The sequence below is a fragment of the Heteronotia binoei genome, chromosome 11, assembly GCF_032191835.1.
Source record: "Heteronotia binoei isolate CCM8104 ecotype False Entrance Well chromosome 11, APGP_CSIRO_Hbin_v1, whole genome shotgun sequence".
In the NCBI taxonomy this organism is placed as follows: domain Eukaryota; kingdom Metazoa; phylum Chordata; class Lepidosauria; order Squamata; family Gekkonidae; genus Heteronotia; species Heteronotia binoei.
Genome location: NC_083233.1, coordinates 51,447,028 through 51,464,614, shown reverse-complemented (window position 1 = coordinate 51,464,614; position 17,587 = coordinate 51,447,028). Strand labels below are relative to the sequence as shown.

The window sequence follows — 17,587 nt, the reverse complement described above, 5'->3', positions numbered from 1 at the left end:
CTGAAATAAATAAAATAAGGATATTGCATTATGAAACTGCAGTGAATGGAAGCAAATCCCTAAGAGGCATCTGGAGAACTGCTGTGTAGACCTAAGTCTTTATGAGTTATTCTGTAGGCCCTAGGCTTTATGAGTTATTCTGATTTCTAATCTAGCCTTTTCTGGGAATTAGGTTGCCAACTCTAGGTAGGGAAATTGCTGGAGATTTGGAGGGTGGAAGCTGGGGTAGGCAAAGTTTGGGAAAGGGAGGAGTTCAGCAGGGATGGGATGCCACAGAGTCTACTCTCCAGTACCTGCAGTCTGGAGAGCAGCCATAATTCCAAAAAAACTCCCACTTGGAGGTTTGCAACCCTAATTGGGAGGGCTTTGTGTGTGCTGAATGTCAAGGAAGAACACAACAAAGATACAAAATTGGATGAAGAATAGAGCTTCATTTGCTTGGGGGAAAAGTAAATATCTCTCTTACATGTCCTATCCCACCCTTCCTTTAAAACTCACAGTGGTATATTTCAGTTTCCTCTCCTCCATTTTGTTCTCACAACCTCCCTGTGAAGTAGGTTAGGCAGAAGAATAGTTACTGTCCCATGGTCACTCAGTGTTCTTCGTGGCTTCGGAACCAGATCTGCCAAGTACTTGTCCAACACTAACTATTTCACCATGCTGGCGCCTATATACGTAATGTACATGGGGAAGCCTTATAAGAGAAGTTGCTGAATCACTGGTCAAAGTTTTCAGTGCCCCAAAGCATTTCTTGGCCCACCAGAGAACTAGTGAAAACTGGATAACATGCAATTTAGTAACATGGGCATGACTCATACTGATTGTAGAACTGTTTTTTCCTGTGACAAAAATTGTGTTGCTTTGGTGATTAATTTTGAGCAGTTTCTAAGCCCAGTCTGTGCTATTGGTATCAAGTAAGGCCAATATGAAGTGAATGGTATTATATTTTACCTTATATTTTTGGCCTTTGCGGAATCACTGCAAGTGCAAGGCAAGAGGCAGTGGACTCTGTGTCTTTCTATTCTCTATTGTCTGAGGCCAAAAGCTCCCCTTTGGCTCTGGATCTTGGCATCCAATGGTTCCGGCTAAAATGTTTTGTAGCTTTTTACAGAGTGAAAAAAAAATAGTGGAGTTTTGTGAGTTCTTGGGACTTGGAGTCCCAAGGCGCTGATGGGAAATTTGGAGAGGCTATTTTTGGAGGCCTCTTAAATACACTGCCGTTCCAGTTGGCTAAGAGGCTCTTCCCTTCCTGCAGAGTAATGTTTCTTGGTGCTGATTGAGAGCAGCCACGTTTGGCCTGTAGAGCCAGCAGAGAGACAGAGAGAGAGAGTGAAAGAATGTGCAGTTGTACTAAGAACATAATAGAAGCCATGCTTTATCAGGCCAATGGCCCATCCAGTTCAACACTCTCTGTCACACAGTGGCCACAGTGGCCAGATGCCATCAGGAGGTCCACCAGCAGGGCCAGAACTCAAGAAGCTCTCCCACTGTTTGCACCTAAGCACCTAGAAGACAGAGCATCACTGCCTCAGACATAGTGTTCCATCTATACTTTGTGGCTAACAGCTACTGATGGACCTCTGCTCCATATACAACTGTTTTAAATCACTGACTTTATTGATTTTTTGTGTACTTTTTGTTGTACATTGCCAAGAGCCCAGAATTGGCCAAGATGAGGCAAATAATAATAATAATAATTTAATAATAATAATAATAATAATAATAATAATAATAATGTTATCCAATCCCCTCTTGAAGCCTTCTATGCTTGTAGCTGCCACCACTTCTGTGGTAGTGAATTCCATGTGTTAAATGCTCTTTAGGTAAAGAAGTACTTCCTTTTATCTGTTCTAATCCTACTGCTCATTCATTTCATTGAGTGCCCATGAGTTCTTGTATTGTCAGAAAGGAAGAAAAGTACTTCTTTCTCTACCTTTTCAATCCTATGCATAATTTTGTAAACCTCTGTCATGTCACCCCTCAGTCATTTTTCCAAGCTAAAAAAATCCCCTAACCTCTTTAACCTTTTTTTATAGGCCGTTTTCCCACTCACGTTTTACTGGCGCCACGACCATCCTGACGCCGGCGAATCTGCCTGGATTTCGCAACAGAAGCGCCGGCGCTCCCAGAAGCGCCGGCGCTTTCCGTCGCTAAGCCAGCGCAAACGTTTTCCTGCATCTTTGCGATTTCCGTTTGCGCTGGCTTAGCGACGGAAGTAGCCGGAGCTTCTGATGCGAAATCCAGGCAGATTCGCCGGCGTCAGGATGGTCGTGGCGCCAGTAAAACGTGAGTGGGAAAACGGCCATAGAGAAAGTGTTCCATCCCCTTAATCATTTTAGTTGCCCTTTTCTGTACTTTTTCCAATACTATAATAGCCTTTTTGAGGTACGATGACCAGAACTGTACTCAGCAGTGATGTAGAAGGGAGCAAGAGAGAGAGAAGGAAGCAGATGACAGTGAATTGTTCACGGGTCTGATAGGAGCCCTCCGGGGGGGCTGACCCAGCCCTTGGGCTGCACGTTTGACACCCCTGAGCCCAATCTCTTTCTTCTAACTTAAATGCATATTGACCCAATCAATGTGTGGGTAGTTAAAATCACCTAGTATGACACAGTTATTTCATCTAGCTGCTTTCTTTGATTCTTTTGCTGCTTTTATATCATCCTCTAAACCATCAGTCCAGGAATTAGTATTTTAAACTGTGGTTTAACTCTTGGTAAGAATCCTGGTTACTAGAAGGGACACTAACCTCATTTAGTTATGGCACCCATATACAGGTGTTGTGAGAAAAGCAAGTCAGGTGAAGATCTCCATAATAAGAACATAAGAAGAGCTCTACTGGATCAGAACAGTGGTCCATCTAGTCCAGCATCCTTTTCACACATTGGCTAACCAGATGCCCTGGAGGCTTCTCCTGATGCTGCCTCCTAGGACTGGTATCCAGAGGTTTGCTATCTCAGCATACTGCACAAGAGAAGAGGAGGGGAAAAGGGACGTAGCACATGAGCCTGGCGATTAACCATGTTTATGCTCATTACAAACAAAATGTGCTTTGTTTGTGATATCTGAATGGGACTGGAATGTCACATATGTGTAGAGGATGTTCTTGGTGGCTGCTACAAACCTGAATTTTGGTCAGCACTGAAGGTTTTTTTTTTCTTTACAAAATTACTTTAAATAAGTCCTTGCCCTGCAGTTTACAGCCTGAAATCCAAGTAAAAGTTATGCATGTAATCAACTTCATATGTTGGGTTACTTCCATCCACTCGATGCCCTGAGCTTTCAGCTTGGATGCCTTGAAAGAGCAAAATGAAAAATGCACCAAGAAATGACTTGTAAGGTCAGCAGCCAGACTCCTCTAGCTGGCTAACTTCACATACCTGATTGAAGATGTAGGATAAGCCAGTGTATGGAAGGTCATGAAAATGGCTTAAGTGGTTGAGTTTATTCATCTTGGAGATAAGGGCTGGTAGGGAGGGAGGCTCGAGACATTTCAGATGGCTTGACTGCAACCTTCCTTTCCATTTATGAAAACAAGATGTAAAGCAAATGTAGAACAATTCATTGGGTATGTTATTTATTTTTTATCATTGTTATTAGATATCTGCAATTTAAAACAAGAATTCACCACAGGGAATTCTTTTAAGCAGGAGAAGATGGAACCAAACCAGGGGTAAATTAGAAGAATATCAACTGAGTTCTATGCAGTCAAGAGCTTGCATATGTCAACCTGCAAAAACATGTGGACAAAGCCTGCACATGTAACACTTATGAGAAATTATGTCCACCATAGGATCACTGTCAGAAGAAAGAAAGTTATGATCCCGCCTATACTGAACTTTTAAGTAGCACCATGAAATGTATTTTAATTAATTTTTACTGTTTTAAATTGTAATTTTAAATTTTGTTTAATTGACAGCCTCTCTGAGTCTGCTTGTGGAGAGGGCAGGATAGAAAACTAAAGTAATAAATAATAAATAAACTTCAGACCAGATTTACATAAATTGTCAGGCATGATCCCTTTCTCTCCTCCCACACATGTACACTTGTTCATTCTCTCCAGGTAAATAACACGTGAAGAGTCCTCTAAGCACAGTTCAGCAGCTACTGTCCCTGAGGAGGTTTTGTGGGGGGAGCGTGGGGAATTGAGTGTCTTTCCTTTTTGTTGCCTGTGTATTTAAAGTTTGAATCATAAACTAATACTATGGAGTTCTCCATTATGAAAACTAATGAGTTCCCCCCTCCCTCCCCACTCCTCCTTTGCATGTGTTTAGTGCCTTGGTCGGATGCTACCCAAACATTTCCCAAGGGGGAAGAGTAGTTTCTCCACCTGTCAACAGGGTAAGTGCTTTGCCCGGCATCTCGTGCATGATGGGAATGTGGTGCCTTCTAAGCTTTCCTGCTGTACGCACTAAACTATGTGTTTCCATCTCTGCCTAACCAACTGTTATCTAATCTCTCTGTACCTTCCTAGAATTCTCTCTGGTGTCCATATTGGGCTGTCTGGAATCTTCTACTTGCTTTCTCGCCACTTAAGGAGGTTCTGTGCAGGGACTGTGCACGTGGAAGTCTGTCCAGTGGAGATTTCCAGGGAAGCTTTTTATCAGAGAGAAAGGGTCAAGATGGTGCCCAGATTCCAAACTGGCTCTTCCAAACCGGCTAAGGAGGGATGGTAAACGTGGTAGGATGTCTTGACTGGGGATTCTGTCTTCTTCACACACCATACCCCACCCAGTCTACTGGCATCTCAAGTCAGAAATTGCCCATGGACCATCTGTTACATTCTCATTAAAGAAGTTTAATGCAGTTCGGTACCCATGCCTGAATGTGAAGATTTCTGCCATCCAGCTGGAGTGTGAAGCTAGCAAGGGACAGCATGACTAGCCTCATTTGTTGATCTCAAGTTGCTCAGTGGTTCTCAGACTGTATGCTGCAGGAAGCACAGCCTCAGAAGCTTATCAGCAGTTCCTTAAGGAAAAAGACAGTACTCATGGACACTGTTCCCTGAATGGCAGCTTGCCTAACTACTGGTTGTTCACCTGGCCCTGCAAGACACAGTTCCAAGAGAGAGGTGGGTGTGTTCTAGGACGCACTCAGTTCAGAGAGGTCAGACAGTTCCAGACAACTGAAGTCTCATCTACACATTATAAATCCCAAGTGTTTGTTGGAGAACAACATAAGGACTTTGCATCAAACATGCAATGCTTTCTGCCTCCCATACTTACACACCCTGGCTCTTTTCCGCTTGCAACTGAAGCCACTGCTGTTTTCACATTTCCAAACTGCTCGGTGGAGCAGCTGTTGGCTTCCTTGTTAAAATCACTTACTTGGCTGCAGTAAGTTTCACCACAGTGGTAATAGCAGCTTCACCTGTCTGTTTACAAACACAAAAACAGCAGGTGGGAGAGACTACAGCTGATTTCTCCCTGTCTGCTTTGGTCACAGGCAGAAAAAGTCCATGTGTGGGAGGCAGTTGCATGCAAACTCCAGTTGCACGCAAAGTCCTTGTGTTGTTGCCCAACAAACACAAGCATTTGTAAATGTGTAGGTGGACCCTGAGAGCATGCCTGAGGACATGTTCCAGTATCTTCCACAGTGGAGTTCCCTGGCAGGTGAGTCAGTGTCAAAAGAAGGGTTCTTTGAAGCAAGAAGGTCTGAAAAGCCACCAAATATTTTTGTTTTAATCAACATGAAAAAGGGTTGAAATCAGTATGTCCCATTTGATGATGATAAGCTACACCATCTAGGAAGAAAGGGCTGCCTCAGATTGATTTAAATTTAATTTCCCATTTGTACTCCAGGTATTAATTTTTTTAAAAAAAAATTACTCACTGTAATTTGATATAGCGGCCCCATGGCACAGAGTGGTAAAGCAGCTGTACTGCAGTACTGTGGTCTGAACTTTCTACTCACAACCTGAGTTCAATTCCGGCAGAAGCTGGATTCAGGTAGCCAGCCCAAGGTTGACTCAGCCTTCCATCCTTCCGAGGTCGGTAAAATAAGTGCCCAGCTTGCTGGGGGGGGAAGTGTAAAAGACTGGGGAAGGCAATGGCAAACTACTCCGTACAAAGTCTGCCATGAAAACGTTTGTGAAAGCAACATCACCCCAGAGTCGAAAACAACTGATGCTTGCAGGGGGGACAATTTGTTTTAAAGGTTAAAATGTGTTAATTTGAGGCCAAAAAAAGTTTTTGTGCTACCTGGGAGGATGCAACTTAACTGAAGAACAATAACTTGGGCTTAACAGAGCATTTCCACAGATAGAATGATTTCTGTGAACTTCCTCATCTACCCTACTTCCACTGCAGCCTTAGATGCCAACTGAAATACTGCTCCCACAAACAGCATTTGTGAGCTGGGAGAGGCACGAAAGTCATTCTCCATGAGTGGAGATTGTTGTCTGAGGAACACTCCATAGAATGCGAGCTGGTATATCTGCAAGCAACATCACCAAGTAAAAGCATTTGCTTGCACAGCAGGTGCCTAGAGGTTTTTGGAAACAAAGGCTGGCTATCTGTGGGTTTTCTGTGTGTTTCCATGAAAAGGGAAGCGAGTGTTTACGGGCTTGTAGAGTCAAAACATCATAATTTGGGAACTGAGGAAATTACAGAGCTTGGGTGAAGAAGCAGAATTGTCTTTCAGATGTCAAGAAAAAAAACTGGCATTAATCTTGAACTCAGTTTCTTAAAAACAATTTCTCATGTCATAGGACAATTTATTGTACATTATTTTCAAAACCTTAAGGCACTGCAAAGAAGCCATGCAGGGTTTTTATTTCCTATAGAAAACCGTTCATAAAAATATTAATTGTGTTACATAAATTTGCAGCGGATTCAACCTTTCACATTATGTGTGGTTTTATGGTTTCTTTAAACAGAATGGTTTCATTTAAAATTCCCAGTGTTTAGAAACAGACTTAATAACATTTTCATTTGTTTTTATTTATGTTAAACATTTATATCCTACCATTTAGCCTTATAAGGCTCTTAAGGCAGTTTACAACATCGTACTTAAGTTCAGTCAAGTTAGTCCCAACTAACAAAAATGGTCAGTTAAAAAACATTAGAGACCTAGCAAATGAAGCTGATTTATATTGAGACATTGGTCTATCAAGTTCAGTATTGTTGACTCTGACTGGTAGCAGCTCTCCAGGGTCTCATGTGGATGTCCTTCATATCAGCTCTTACCAGTGTTCCCTTTAAGTTGAGTTAGTGTGAGCTAGCTCACAGTTTTCTAGCCTCCGGCTCATACATTTTTGTCTTAGCTCAGGAAAAATGGCCCCAAAGCAAACTCATTTATGCAGTAGTGCATAACTTTAGTGCCAGTAGCTCATGAAGTAGAATTTTTGCTCACAAGGCTCCACAGCTTAGAGGGAGTATTGCCTCTTACCTGATCTTTTCAAACTGGAGATACCAAGGATTGAATTTTGGAGCTTTTTCATGCAAAGCAGATGGCTCTGCCACAGAGCCATAGCCCCTCCTGATTTATTTATTGAGGATTTTATATGAATCTGCATAACCCACATTTTGCAAAATCCACATTTGGTGGCATTAAATCCTGTCATGTTTAAACAATTGCAAAACAAGACTGAGAAATTCAAGCAGGGTGGCTCCTTATTTCAGGCTAAACTGAACACAAAATTCAAGGGTTAGCTGGATACTGACGTAAAGATCCTTGCCAGCAGATGAAGGTGATGGTGGAAAAGGAACCACAGAACTTTTTTCCTGATCTCTTTGGATTATATCACCTTTTGGGTTCATGGGAACCTCTTGGAGGATAGATTGATCAATAGAACATCCCTGAACAGAGATCATGTTTCTTAAGTTCCAGATGGTGGGGACAGGGGATTAGCTATATTTTCATGCTCTGTTTGCAAGCACTCAGAATGCTCTGGGTGGCCACTGTTGGGTACAGAGTGGCCAGATCTAACAGAGATGTTTCTGTGATAGCATATGACGGTCCTAATAATGGTATCCATCTGGGTGGCCACTGTTGGGTACAGAGTGGCCAGATCTAACAGAGATGTTTCTGTGATAGCATATGACGGTCCTAATAACGGTATCCATCTACTGTTAGTTGTTGGTTTTTTCCCTCTCTAATGAACTAATATGAATACCTGCCAGTTCAAGGGAAGACCAAATTTAGCCATCCAGGAGAGGTATCCTAGAACTAGAAGATTTTGTTTATGAGGAAAATGTGCTATCCAACCAGTAGGTAGCACTACCCAATTTGGCATATATTGAGTCTTCATTTAAAGTGACAATTAAAATCTCCAGATATGAGAATATCAGGATTGCCCAGTTTTACAAGAAGCCCAGGTATTCCAGTGACTACTGGAGACATATGTGAATTACTGCTGGTGTTTGTATTTTCAGAGGGAGAACAGGCAATGCATCTTTGTATCTGTAGCCTTTGGGGCAGCCTGAGATCGTGTTTGCATCTAGCACAGTCTCACATCTGTATCACACCCTTCTGCTGCTTTCCATTTTAAGACCATTACAACGTTGCGAACTTTGAGTTTTCCCACATCATGTGCAAATACTTTTCGTTGTTAACTGATAGCACATTCTGGTTTTTTAAAGTGTTTTTTTGTGGGAATGACTTCCAAGTTAATGTACATTTCTGATAGGCTATTTGTATTCTGCCCTGGTTGGAATCACTGACTGAATTAGGTGCCAACTAGGGCCCGGTCAGAAATTGTGTCCTGCTTCCATCTCTTATGGGAGATCTGGGTCACTGGGGAAGGGGACCCAGATCCTCCCACTTTCAGTCCTCTGTTCTGCCAGCTTCTAACAATTCTGTTTTTCTCTCACCCATAGCTATATGTGAGGGAAATTTCACCTGCAAGGATAATGAGGTTTGTGTGAGACCCAACGAGTGCCGTTGTCGCCATGGGTACTTTGGAGCCAATTGTGAAACAAGTAAGTAAAATGGACAGGATCTATCTTCTTGCTAGGGACTTTGTCTGCCACTGGTGTACCCATGTTGAGGTCTGTTGTCCCAAGACTTTGCTTTTTACCAAACAGAGGTCCTGTCCTCTGTTTCAGTAGTATTGTGCATGTGTCACACCCTTGAGCGTCCTGACCCTGAAGAAAGAGGGGTAGAGCTGGTCTGACACACCTTGGAAAGCACTCTGACCCTGGGGGAGAAGAGGGAGAGCAGGGGGCTGTCTTAAGGAGATGACAGCACAACTTCAAGGTAGAGGAAGAGCAGTGCACATTTGCGGGGGCAGCTGAAGAACAGATGGGATTGCCAGGCAGTGCTGGCTGCCCGTGAATAAAGGCTTTCTCAGGAGTAAGTCAGGAATGGGGGAGTGCCCAGGAGAAGGGGCATAAAAGTCCTCAACAGGAGGCAGTGTGGGAGGAGTCAGCTGGCAAGTACAGAAAGGAGAGTGGGAAGGAGAAGAAGAAGAATTGCAGATTTATACCCCGCCCTTCTCCCTGAATCAGAGACTCATAGCAGCTTACAATCTGGGTGGGACTGAGAGGGCTCTCACAGCAGCTGCCCTTTCAAGGACAACCTCTGCCAGAGCTATGGCTGACCCAAGGCCATTGCAACAGCTGCAAGTGGAGGAGTGGGGAATCAAACCCGGTTCTCCCAGATAAGAGTCCGCACACTTAACCACTACACCAAACTGGCTCTATCCAATAGGAGACCCTACAGTTTGAAGAAAGAACCTCAGAGGGGTAGCACAGGTGGCACCTCCTGGGAGATTGATGGGTCAGGCACCTCAAACCTTAATCCTGATGCTGCCTGAACCAATCCTGAAACCCATTTACAAAATTTGTATCCCGCCTTTCTGCTCTTATGAGGGCCACCAGGGCAGCTCATAATTTAAAACAGTGGTCCCCAACCTTTTTGGCACCAGGGACCGGTTTTGTGGAAGATAATTTTTCCATGGACTGGGGAGGGGGGAGAGCAATGGTTTTGGTTTTATGCAATTATGCACTTTATTTTGGTGTGGTGGTGAAGTGTGCGGACTCATATCTTGGAGAACTGTGTTTGATTCCCCTCTCCTCCACTTGCAGCTGCTGGAATGGCCTTGGGTCAGCCATAGCTCTTGCAGAGCTGTCCTTGAAAGGGCAGCTGCTGTAAAAGCTCGCTCAGCCCCACCCACATCACAGGGTGTCTGTTGTGGGGGAGGAAGATAAAGGAGATTGTGAGCCACTCTGAGATTTGGAGTGGAGGGCAGGATATAAATCCAATGTCGTTGTGGTCTTCTTATTATTACATTGTAATATATAATGAAATAATTATGCAACTCACGGCCCTGTTGCTAACAGGCCACGGACCAGTACTGGTCCACAGACCGGGGGTTGGGGACCCCTAATTTAAAACATGCATGATAAAATCACGTTTTAACACCATTAAAATCAACTCCCCTCCAAATTGTTAAAAGAATTAAAAAGCAAGAGGTGATAATTGAAACATTGGCCTCCTGTCTGGAGCATGAGCCAGCTGTTACATGGGATTGTGCCAGTTAAGCGGCATCCCAGCAATACCCTGCTGTTGGTTGCTTAGTGCTGAAGCAGTGGGAAGAGAAGCTACACCAAGAGGGGAAGGGCCCTTGGCAGCTTTTGCAGCAGGCAATGAGCACACAATGGTGGGCCAGGGCCTGCATGTTCAGATGGAGAGTTGGGCCAGTGAGCTTGCTCCTTCTGTCCTCCTTTTTCTATCTGAGTTGGGCTATACCTGGATACATTGTGTAGACTGGCCATTTTCCACTTACAACTGCGCCATGTGGATAGAAGCAGTTTCAGCCTCCCACCGCCTGTGCTGTTTTCATGCCTGCACTGTTTTCATGCCCTCAAACTGCCCCACAGAGCCACTTTTGGCTCAGTTGCAAAAATTATGTGTAGTCAACATAAGTAACACGATTTTGCAACAGAGCCAACAGCAGCTCCATGGGAGAACACATACTGTAACTTTTTCTCCCTGCATGCTGCAGTTAGGAGCAGAAAACTGTGCAAAATTTCCATTGTGCATCTGCTATAAAGTCCTCATCCTGTCTGTCAACATGCACAAGGGCCTGAGTATCAAGAGAGTAATCAGGAGTATGTTTGAGAGCAACTTTCGGAGGAGAGGTTTTGGGGAGCAAATACTTGTTTTGTGCTGTACTACTGACTGTCTCTTGGTGCCATATGGTTTTGTCTACAGAGTGCCCCCGCCAGTTCTGGGGCCCCGACTGCAAGGAGATGTGCCGGTGCCACCCTAACGGGCAGTGTGAGGATGTGACGGGGCAGTGCACGTGCAATGCCAACCGCTGGGGTCCAAAGTGCGAGAACCCTTGCTTGTGCAAGCATGGGAAGTGTGACCAGAAGATGGGCAAGTGCACCTGTGAGCCCAGCTGGTGGGGCCCCCAGTGTTCCAGCGCTTGCTATTGCAGCCTTAACTCTCAGTGCGACCAACAGACGGGGAATTGTATCTGTCAGCCTGGCTGGTGGGGCCGCAGCTGCAACAACCAGTGCGCTTGCAGCAACTCTCCTTGTGAGCAGTTCACTGGGCGCTGCCAGTGTCGAGGGAGGACCTTCGGCCCTCGCTGTGACCGCTACTGCCAGTGCCACATGGGCAGATGCAACCAGCTTGACGGGACATGCACCTGTGAACCAGGCTACCGTGGCAAGTTCTGCCGAGAACCATGCCCAGCTGGCTTCTATGGACAGGGCTGCAGGAGACGGTAAGAAGGGCACTTGGGAAACTAAGCAAACCTTTCATCTGTATTAATTTAATTTTTATTGGTCCAAGCCCACCCTGGGAGTTTTCATGGGAGATAGGGTTTCCTGCTCCAGGTTGGAAAATACCTGGAGCTTTTGGGGGTGAAGCCTGAGGAGGGCAGGGAGTCCACTTTCTGAAGCAGTCATTTTCTCCAAGTGTACTGGTTTCTGTCACCTGGAGATCAGTTGTAATAGCGGGAGATGTTATAATATCTCCATAGAAGGCACTACATTTAGCTGTACAGAATGGAAATCCATCAAGCTTGTGAAGAAATTTGCGCAGGTACAAACAAACATCATCTCACCAAATGCAAAAGGTTTAACATTATACTAAAGGGACTAAAAATTTTTTTTAAAACCCTCTACAATCCACTTACCCCACAAACTATGGTGAGAGTTTGTGTCATGCATATTCTAGAAAATGAAGAAGTAAGCAGTGACTTACAAAAGCTCATGCCCTATCACAAATGTTGTTAGTTTTTAAATTAAAATGCTACTCTTACTGCTACAGACAAACACGGCTACCCATCTCGATTTATCTCCATGGTAGAAACTACCAATTCATTGTAGGGCTTTCCCACTGTTTAAGCCTCCATATTTGGGAGGAATCCATTGGTAAATCCCAACACAAAATAATGATTCATTCAGAAGCGGTGATGTGATATTGCAAGAAAAAAGTCATTAGTCAGCATGCAAGTAAAATCAGATGCAAAGTATAGCGGACTGTAAAAATTAATTTCCAAGGGTGTTTGTTGCATATACACCTTTCCTATTTTGTGGGTGCCAGATCCCAAAAAGAGGATTATGCTCCTCCACCTGATGGGCTCATTGTGTTTTGGTGAGCCAAAAATATGCCTGAAAGCATCACTGAGGAAAACTATAGTGGAAGTGGCAGCCATATTGTTCACAGGCCTGAACTATGACTGAAGGTCACCTGGAGATAAGGCCAGTCCTGAGGTTATTCATGCTGTGCAGGCAGCTAACTCAGGAAGAAAGGAAGGGGGTTGCTTTAGCTATTTAGATGAACTTCTCAAGAACCTGTGCCCATTTCCATGGCTTTTACAGGTGCGGACAGTGCAAGGGGCTGCAGCCATGTACGATCGTGGATGGCCTCTGCCTGGCATGTGAAGCAGGTTGGAACGGCACCAAGTGTGACCAGGTGTGTGCCCCGGGCTTCTATGGAGAAGGCTGTGAGCAGATCTGCCCTTCATGTAAGGATGGCCACACTTGCAACCATATCAATGGCAAGTGTTCACTCTGCAACCCTGGCTGGATTGGAGATAGGTGAGTCCAGGAGTGGGGACACCTTGGTCCTTTTATGACTGTAGTGCACTTCAGGGCCAGATTAGGGCTGTGGGTAGCCTGCTTCAGTCTAGACCTGGAGTGTGCCCCTTTGAGCTCAGAGTCTGTGAAATTAGCAGCTGTTCCTGAAAGCTGAAGTCTACCAGGAAGATCCTGCTGTGTTGACCAGACTCCTGGCATCAAGATCAGACCTCTTCAGTCCAAAGAGTTCATACTGCCTGCCAGTCACAGGAGTTGATATTTCACAATCCCAGTTCCTTTCTGTGCCTGAATGCCCAGCTGTAGTTTGATCTCAGCCTTGGCCCATGACATTTCTGATTCAAGCCTCTGAGTTCCTAACATCTCCGTGTCTTTTGTGTTGGGCTGGTTAAATCCAAATGTGTGACTGCAAGTCCAGCTTCTTTCCTTTTGCTCCAACCCCTCACATCCAAAAGCACTTCTGCCCACAGAACATACATCTCCTTCCATCTGCCAGACTTCTTTCCCCTCCTGTTGGAGATGATTGCTGGGCACATAGAATAGATCTGCAGTTGCTCGTCATTCTAATGAGATGTGCTTGGGCACTGGGAAATCTCCACACCCTGATGAGATACTTCAAGCTGCAGGGCCTTCCCAGTTCTTAAGCCATTCACACATTTACTCTGTACCCAACAATACATCAATACCTGGGACCAGTGCACATCATGGGGGGAGAGGTCAAAGACCAAAACATGTCAACACCTGTGATTAAGCCTGCTGGCTCCAACTTCTCAGGTGAGGTACACACCTTGGCATCAACATGCTCCTGCTCTTGTTCTGCATAATGGGCCTAAGCACCAATGTGTTGCTTGTACAAGGCTAGAGTGTGTGCAGGGAACAGAATGTGCGAACTCCACACTTGGTCCATCTTGAGAGAGATGTTTGGTTCACTGTGTTTAACAACCTTGGCTGGTTCAATTTCACCTCACCTGTGAAGTCACCCAGTGGCTTGAGGCAAGCCAAAAAGGTACAGTTTGTGCTTTCAGCTGCATAGTGTGGAAGTTTTCCTTCCCTTCAGGTTGGATGTGGGTCCCTGCAAAGTGAACTACCCCATCACCCCCACCATTCTGCCATTTTAGAAAGAAATTTTCTCTCGCCTTCTCCTTCCCAATATGCTTTTCACAGGCTGGGAAGGTTTCTGGTTTTGTTAGTAAATGAAACTGAAACTTGCAACACAGACCTGCAGCCCAGTTGAAGTGGGAAAGACCAGGATCAGCCTTGTTCCACGATTCTGCAAAATGCATTTATGCTGTCCCTTATGAGAGAGCAGTGGTTTGTTAAGGGACATGGTGGCTTATGTTACCCTTGACAATTGATGCAACCTTGCATTACTATTGATTTTGGAGACTGCTGGAACACTGGGTACTTCCCTAGAAGAGGGCCTTCACTTGATGTCAGTTCCTCCCAGTGCCCACTGCTCTTTGAAACAGATGTTTCAAGGACTTGCTAAGTGACTTAAGTCACTTGTAGTGTGGGTAACATGGCCACTGTGGTTCCATATGTAGGAGGCCATTGGCTGTGCCTGCTTCTTTTTGGTTCTAATTTGTGGTCCAATATAGCAAAAAATTGACTTCAGTCAGTCAATGATGGAGAAGCAGCTTGGTTAGCAGAAAGATTTAGACAAATTGGTCTCAGCAATTCACTTTGTAGATTAAGGATAACTGAATGGTGACCATAAGCAATTGTTGTCCCTTTGGCATGCAGAAAGAAGCCTTTCTGCTTCTTCAAATCATCCTTCTCCCAGCTTAATGGTCTGTTTTGGCCTTTCTCTAGGTGTGAGACCAAGTGCCACAATGGGACGTATGGTGAGAATTGTGCCTTTGTCTGCAGCGACTGCTTCAACGGCGAATGTCACTTTGAAACAGGAAGATGCCTTTGCAAGGCAGGGTTTTATGGGACTTCGTAAGTGATTTGTACTCGGGTCCAATGTCCCCCCTTTACACCAACTTGGTTCAGAGAGGGCCAGTCCACATGCATCCTCACGCGTCCACAAAGGCCACCATGGAGACATGCATCTAGAATTCCATGCTGGGAACTCAAGTCCCAGGGATGCAGTAGCACAATTTTGATTGGGGCCACAGCATGTGGGTTGTGGGGAATGAAGCCTTCCCCCCAACCCTGCACAGTACTAATTGCCCAATCAGGGAATGATAATCATGTAGTTCAGTAAACATTACGTCCATAATGAGGCAAATAGCAGCTCCCTGGGCTGTTTGTTTCAGGCTGACAGAATGGTGCAAGGGTGGGGAGAGCCCTTAAGCCCCTCTTTCCATATGATGTGGCCCCAATCCAAATTGGGTCTGCACAGCCTTAGGAATTCGGTTCCACAGGGCTTTTTTTGTAGCAGGGACTCCTTTGCATATTAGGCTACACCCCTTTGATGTAGCCAATCCTCCAGGAGCTTACAGGGCTTTTCTTACAGGGCCTATTGTAAGTTCTTGGAGGATTGGCTACATCAGGGGGGGTGTAGCCTAATATGCAAAGGAGTTCCTGCTACAAAAGAAAAGCTCTGCAGTTCCAGAAATGGAACTCTCAGCATATGTCAGAACTGAAATGCCAATCACTCCACCCTACAATAGGAACATGAATGCTAATTGCACTATGGCTGAGGTGGGGCTCTATTGGCTAGCATTCACCAAGTCACCAGAATACATTTATTTCCCCTTCTGTCAGTGAAGCAGTTTTGCAATTTTTTAAAAAGGTTGAAGTTAATACCACAAGGGTATTGTGTCCCACATTTTTGCTCCACAGTGAAAAGATTTTTAAAAACAAACTTAGTAAAATAGTACCCTCTGCAGCACTATAGTAACCTACCAAAGGCTGGAGGAATGTAGAGGAAGGACCCCTTACACTGGAGAAAAGCTCCTAAGGCTGGAGGAGGGCTTCAGGCTTAGTGGAACAGTAGGACACAAGCCCTTTGTTAGTTGAATAAAAGGCAAGGTTTTATTGCAATAGCAAATCTAGCAGCCCTGAAGCTTAGCTGTATTATGCTGACCATTTTACCTGAGGCTTGAATAACCATGTTGGTTTGGGGAAACTTGGTCTTGGAACTGGATTACCCTTCGTTTTAGCAACAGAACTAAACAATGTGCCTTGGGAATTAATCACCATTTGCATATTCAACTCTGGTCTGTAAGTGGGCAAGGTATTGTCTTCCAGCAAATAATTGGTGTTTTTTTCCAGCAAAGCCAGCAGATTTTTACTGTCCGGAAGTGTGTCTGGATATAGACATGTATTGATTTATATGCCAAAAGGGATCCAGCTACTTCTCCTTTTGCTGTCTAAATGTAGCACCCTCCTATCCTGCAGGCTCATTTAGAGCTATCTTTGTCTGCTTCCAGACAGAAGCAACTTCCTTACCTGCTACGAGGCAGATCATTGTACTGTACAGCAAAAGTTGTACTGTACTGTACTGTACAGCAAAAGTTTAAAATGACTGCCATTTAATGAAGTTATTATTAAGTCCCCTAACTGCTGCAAATTGGCTCAAAGTCTTCCAAGCCTATGTTCCAAGCTGCAGTGGGGATTTACAGAGAAGATGAATGAGGAAGGAGATCTGGATCAATTGATGACTCGAGTTCAACACCATGATTGGGGAGAAAAGGGAGCCTGAGCTGTGTTCTCTTTCCACAGGAGAAGCGTTCTTTTAAACAAAGACATGGGAATACTTCTTTTTCTCTATTGGAAAAAAATGATTCAAAGCAGAATTGGGCTTTTGTATTCAGGCATTCTTTTAACTGCGTCTTGTGTATCGGAAGGCCAGTTCACATGACCCACTTGACACAAGGAACATGTGAGCTGAGAGGATTTGGGCTGGATTCTCTTTGTGATGAAGCAGTCGTGTGACTGGTGGTATTGGAAAGGAATTGGGGTAGGGAAAGAGAAAGTATTGTAAATGTGGGAGAAGCAGTTTTGCTGCTCTCTAAACAAGAAGATATTTTGCATTTCTAAAGAGCTCCCCAGTTTGCCATATATCAGACAAAATCTAGCTGTGGAGGGGTAACTATTGCAGTGTGTCACTAACCCATCTGGATCCCTGCTGTAATTCCCAAAGCAGTTTTGCACTTAAAAATGTGAATGTGAAAAATGCTTTTGCACAGTTCCTTTTCAGCTCATGCAGGACACCCCCCTCCTCCCTGCCCAGAAAGTGCCACTTGGATTTCCTTACTGGTGTCAAAATGTCCTGAATCCCACCTTGCACAAGTCAGTTACAGTAGCCTGGCAGATTGAAAAGTCAGCCACAGTAAAAGAGCTTTGTCCGCAGATGGAAATCCCTGAAGGCAAACTAAAAATAATGCTTGGTCAGGAGTTACTCATCTTGGTTGCTGGCTCTCAGGACAAAGTTTCTTCAAAACAACTACATGCCACAGTTGCATTCAAGGCAAAAAAAAAAAATGGTTATTTTTCCTCTGAAGCAGTAATTGGGATTTCTTTGTACATTTCACAGGAAGAGGCAAAATCAGAATTCCTGTTTGTTTGTGCATTTTAGGCTTGCCAGGTCCCTCCAGCCACTGAGGGAGCGGTAAGGTTGCCAGATCTGAGTTGGGAAACTC

At 44.6% G+C, this 17,587-nt stretch overlaps 1 protein-coding gene across 3 annotated transcripts in view; it reads left to right on the top strand.

Annotated features, from left to right (window-relative positions):
* SCARF2 (scavenger receptor class F member 2) overlaps positions 1-17,587 on the top strand; it is a 57,804-nt gene that overhangs the window by 10,215 nt on the left and 30,002 nt on the right. For 2 of the 3 annotated variants that reach the window (XM_060249201.1, XM_060249200.1), the window contains exons 3-6: positions 8,820-8,921; positions 11,158-11,677; positions 12,780-12,998; positions 14,808-14,936. In XM_060249201.1, coding sequence (XP_060105184.1) covers positions 8,820-8,921; positions 11,158-11,677; positions 12,780-12,998; positions 14,808-14,936 — 970 coding nt within the window. Of the gene's footprint in view, positions 1-4,274; positions 4,342-8,819; positions 8,922-11,157; positions 11,678-12,779; positions 12,999-14,807; positions 14,937-17,587 lie in introns of all 3 variants that reach the window. The other variant, XM_060249203.1, reaches the window with a different exon arrangement.